The sequence below is a fragment of the Triticum aestivum genome, unplaced genomic scaffold (assembly GCF_018294505.1).
Source record: "Triticum aestivum cultivar Chinese Spring unplaced genomic scaffold, IWGSC CS RefSeq v2.1 scaffold243116, whole genome shotgun sequence".
Lineage (NCBI taxonomy): Eukaryota > Viridiplantae > Streptophyta > Magnoliopsida > Poales > Poaceae > Triticum > Triticum aestivum.
Window position 1 is genome coordinate 1 of NW_025235514.1, and position 5768 is coordinate 5768.

At 39.3% G+C, this 5768-nt stretch overlaps 1 protein-coding gene across 1 annotated transcript; it reads right to left on the reverse strand.

Annotated features, from left to right (window-relative positions):
• Window positions 1–257: 257 nt before the first annotated feature.
• Window positions 258–5439, reverse strand: LOC123176294 (mitogen-activated protein kinase kinase 3; the record flags this gene model as incomplete). Its single annotated transcript, XM_044590576.1, is given in 8 exon segments — window positions 258–528; window positions 620–1004; window positions 1451–1542; window positions 2735–2842; window positions 4150–4263; window positions 4662–4829; window positions 4976–5113; window positions 5221–5439. Coding segments are annotated over 7 exon segments (1203 nt in total), but the record flags the coding sequence as incomplete, so codon positions are not given.
• Between the last annotated feature and the right edge of the window lie 329 nt (window positions 5440–5768).

The window sequence follows — 5768 nt, forward strand, 5'->3', positions numbered from 1 at the left end:
ACATCTTAGTAACAGTTCAAGAAAAAAGAAAAACGTCAAACCGACTGATACAGTACCAGCGGAGTTAGTCTTTTACACATAAGCATTAGTAGTACAACCCTACATTGAGCTGTGTCACTTATTAGCACCCACACGCAATCTTCTCATCTACTCCCTCTGTAAACTAATATAAGAGCGTTTAGATCACTACTTTAGTTATCTAAACACTCTTATATTAGTTTACAGAGGGAGTACAACAGAAATTGAGCAGCCTCGACTAAAACCGTGCCATGTGTCAAGAGTATCGATCTATGCACAACAATCATTAGAATCGCTTCATTCTCCTTACCACCTTACAAACAATAATTAAGTTATGTTTCAGCTACAAGTTTGTTTGCTCGCATCGAGAAGAAATGGAATCAATGTCAATGGTAGCAGGACTGCATTGTGATCTGAAGCCTGTCGAAGTTATGGGGCCGCGAGAAGTGGAAACCATGACATAGCTTTCATCATGAACTGGAATCATTGACGGCACAAACCGGAACATCACTGCAAACCAAGCAATCTCATAAGCAAATAAATGATCGACAGCATTAAGAGCAATTCATCAAACAGCACACATGAGATTTACAAGACTTACCTTACACTTTATACATTGTTTTCATGACTGGACGATGTAGAGATCTTGCTTTGCTATGTAGTAGCATCCCATGGAAGTCCCTGGATGCACGGTAAACTGCTCCCGGAACTGGCCAACCCGCTTGCTTGGAATGTCAATATCAATTTCCTCCAAGCTGGGCATCCCTTCAGCTTGCAACCCTTCACCAAATATCAGGAATTGGTTGCCCGTGATGAATGATCCAGACACACGGATAGCAATTTCTGTTTCCCCATTCGCGCGGCAATGTAGCTTCTCAACAACATGAACAATTTTTTCTCTAGGCCGGTCACCTTTCAACTTCTTTCTTATATTTGATAAAGTATCAAATATGGCACTTTGTCCGACATACACATTCCCTGAAAAACTGCACAAACAGGAGATAACACCACATATCATGCATGTGCTCAGAAACAGCTTGGGTTCTTCGACACACAGTAATATAGAGGCACAACAGAAGCAACAATGCCTGACAGGATAAATTTGGAAAGCAACACTGCCTATAGGATAAAGTAAGAAACAAATGGGCCAGATTAACAGGAAATGATGAATTGTGCAAAAGTGCAACGGTCAATTCAGCTAGCTCCATCAACTCGCTGGCAACTCAATGATATCGTCTCAGCAAGTTTTCATATTAAGTTATTAACCATCACAGAACACATACTTGATGTTATTAGTACCAAAATAATTTCAACGATACTGTAACCAACTATTGGAGGTACAATCTACATAAAGGTTAAAGGCCTAAACAGCAGTAAGAGTACATCTATATTTTAGGATCATGCTAAAAAAATGTAACATTGCCTCGGGTACCTGAAAGATGATTCCTCCTTGTAGAATGTCTTCATATAATTCCAAGGTCCTTCAGAGCCATTAAAAAGGAGGTAATAATGAACAGCAAGCATCTGGGATTCAGGGGGGAAATCTGCTTAAGTACATATAGTGGTAACCTGTGCATCTTTAATGAATTGCCAGAACTAAAAGGGAGCTAATGGATTACTTTTCACTTTGAGCTTGGATATTTGGGCATACCATCATTTCAGTCTGAATTTCTGAGTGATATTTGGACAAGTGTGTCCGTGAAAGCATTGAATAAGTTATGTTCGAGAATACTGAGTCTTGAAAAAAGGAACAAATCAAGTAGTGAGTACCCTTGTTTGATACGGGTGGGTCTATTAACAAAAGTCCTTTTAATCTACACGTTTGAATTGAGATCCGAAATGTGGAACCAAACGAGCTAACGTCAAAGAATCAGCAGGCGAGTTGAAAAGGAAAAGAATGGATAAATAACATAGTTAAAGCAGGTATGGGGATAGGGGCACTCGAACCCTCACGACTTATAAATAATTTCTTTTTCAATGGACTTTGTTCATTAAAAGGAAAACAAAAGGGTTTCTCTGGGCAATAACAAACAAATTAGGGCACAAACAAATTATCAGGACACAAACAAACAAATTAGGGCACAAACAAACTATCAGACCAGTTGTTCTACACACGAAGGACTAGCACTGCAGTTCAACAAAATGAAGGCGCTAGAGCAATATTTTACTCAACCAATGGAAGTATAAGAATACTGTAGTGCATCCGCTCAAATGGTTCACACTTGCGCCACATTGTTCTTCCATTTTTCTAATGTACAACCTATAGTTACAAGCAAAATGGATCAGCCGAGTTGTGGAACAGGGCCATGGGACATGGTTAAGGTGGCTCAACAAGTAGGATCGATGGGGGTGCGGAAGTGTTCCTTGGTGGAGGTGACTGATTATATACTGGCTGTATTATAAACCTGACCCTCTCGCTCTCCCCTTCTTCCTCTCGTTCCCAAATGGAGGTAGATGGAAGTGGAACAAATAGGAATGGTGACCACCAGCGGTGAGGTGGCAGAGGCAAAAGAAAGTGAGCCACGGTAACATCATCAAGCAACAGTGTTTGTCTATCTCCAACATATAGCCTCTACCCCACCTCCCCCTCCCTGACCCCCTTCAAAGTTCTAGCTTCAATTCTTGACATAGGGGGCATGTTTCATATCAAGTGTGTCCTGATATTTAACTGAAGTAGAAGAAAACAATAAGCTGAAATATGCTCTAAAGAATTCACCTCTGCTATTTGCTTTAATCTCTCTGTTGGATTAACAACACCCCTGACATATGCTGCCAAGTCCACACCAGTTTGCTCATACCTCTTGATAAATGCGTGTGACAAAAGCTGTAGAATGTTAAACATGTTAGTCCACTATAAGAAAACCAAACAATGGAAAAGGATAAAAGATGTAAAATGCATTGTCAAGATAATTAACATTCTGTTATTAGACCAAGCCATAACTAATCAGTACCTACATTTTGCATATAAGTTTGTGAAATGGACCTCCAATAATACCATACACAAAATTAAAGGCAGATCAACAACAAAGCTATAGAATGCGCCTTGGTGAAGAAATCAGCTAACTAGAGTTCTGATGGCACATACTGGAGAGCAACAACCCGCTCCTGCATCTACAATTTCATGCAGGAAGCATCAACTCCAATGTGCTTGGAGAGATCATGCTTCACTGACGTAGAGTAGCCGATGCATTGCTTAAGAATTAAGATGCTTCACTGGATCTGCTTGACTAGCAACCTAACGAACTCGGCCTAAGCATTCGGAAGGAAAACTACAATGTGCTTGATCTTCCAGGAAATCGTTGAGGCAGTAGGCACAGAGAGACCAGTGATCAGAATTATCACTAGCCCAAGTAGTATCTGTGTACGCCTAATGTGCAGAGAGCTAAACCAAGATTAGAAAAGGCAGGACTGATGGTCACTCGAAGGCATCACATAACACGAAGAAGGTGAGTGTAGTGGGCTAGTGATAATTCTGATCACTGGTCTTAGTTTAGGTAGTGGTCCTATTATAATGGACATGTTGCCAAGTCCAGATCATGTTGTATTAGGACTAGAGTCTAGCACATGTAAGGCAGCCCCTCAATATAATGAGGTAACCACACGTTAAATCAGTTAACCAGGGAGTTAGAAGAAACCCATCTTCTACTTGATCCATCACATACTTTCCTTCTCCCTGCGCCTAAGGTTTCCAGCCCCAGCTGCACATACGGTGGACGGCGAACATTGGTGGTGATGGTGTCCTGGCTGCAGCAATGGTGGCTGCTGTGGGCTAGGGTATGGAAGTCTGTACATGATGGTACGAGAGGGAGAGAAGAGAAACCAAGGTCTCTATGTGGAATGGGCCTCCTCGTTTATTCCAATGGACCAATGATAGGGGCGGTGATGTCTTCATCAACCAAAGGCCAGTGTGACATACTTACAAGAGAAGGTAAATCAGTTAATAAATACCTAAATATACTTAACCACACAACTATACAATACTCTGACAGTTATTGCCACTAATGCTTTATCAAAAAAAGTTATTACCAGTAATATGTAATAACATTCAAACAGACCACAAGACATTGATGCAAATTGCTAACCTACTGGACTCAGATTGCATGAAAGTTAGAATATACATGTTTTCTTTACCTGCTCGCATGTAGGCCTTGCATCAGCATCTTTCCTCAAGCAATCATTTATGAAGGAACAAAATTCTGGTGTATAGGCATCTTCTGGTGGTGTTGGTGATGGATCATCGAGTATCTGACATAAGAGATTTTAGGATTGTAAGAGAGGACAACAATCGAGTGGGAAAAAAACAGTACCTGAAGTATGTGATTTTAAGATTAAGATAGGGCAACAAGTGAAGTGACAGATAATTTATATATTCAAAGAAAATGAAAAAAACAACTTACAAAACATAAACCAGCAAAGGAAAAAAGAAAATATTGTGGAAACTAATATAATCATCGAACAGACATGCAGAAATGGAACATTCTTTGCCATATCAACGAATTCAAATACAACCCACCAAGGCTACCATGTGAACAGCTCAAATAGTCCCCACACTTTGCATCAGTCTGTAAAAGGGATGATATTCCATCCCAACATACGTAATGAATGATGGACAAGAATAAAAAAAAATCTGAGTAGTCAATCACCTGTAGCATGAGATTGGCTGGGCCTTCGTTGACATTATATGGAAATTTACCAGTAGCACACTCCAATATCGTTAGTCCAAGACTCCAAATATCAGCAGCATAGGAGTAGTTCTCATTGCGGATTCTCTCAGGTGACATATATGTCACAGTGCCTACAAAGGTAGCACACTGGAACATATTTATTTAGCAGAAAACATATTGTTCATTCACTTTAAATGATTAGATGAAATTGATGTACTATTATTAAATAATTAGCTCATATTTAAGGAATATCAAAAGAACAGCGTGATAATTGTCACAAAGAAGTAGCATACCATAGCCATTGTATTGTCCAAACCAGCACTTACACCAAAATCTGTAATTTTTGCTTCGCCCTTAAGGTTTACCAGTAAATTTGCTGGCTTTAGATCTCTATGCACTAGATGTCTTACTTCATGCAAGTACTTCAGGCCCTTCAGAATTGTACAAAGAATAATTTATTACTTCAAAAACACATCAGGTCACAGCCTGATTTTGATCAACACAGACATGAAAGGAAGAGGATGTGGAAGATCCATACAAGTAACACTTTCTGTAGCATATGTGCAAGAACTGGCTCTGGTATTGATTTCTTGACTTTTATAACGTCTGCTAAAGAGCCACCATCCATGTATTCAAGGGCAATGCTTATTTGTCCAGAATCAGGCATGTAAAATGCACCCTGGAATTCAACTAAACCAGGATAGCAACTTGCTTCACATAATGTTCTCATCTCATTAAGAATTTGTTGCCTTTTCTCCTGTAAAGGTATGAAGACACGTGAAAAATATTAAAAGAAAACTTCGCAAATCAGTTTATCAACTCAAATAGAATGAATTAATTATATCAATCAAATATATAGACAAACATAAAATACTAAAATTACTCCATGCAATACCAAAAATGTTCTGATGCAACAGTATATGGATTGAAGCATAGAAGAGAGAGAGAGCATTTCTATTCTTTGGTGTATCTGCTTTAATGATGCAGTCAGAACTGACTCTGCTACTTAATTGCCACTGCAATAAACCAGAATCCCTTCATGCTGCCTTCAATGCAATGCAAATACATGTTTTGGTTTAATATACT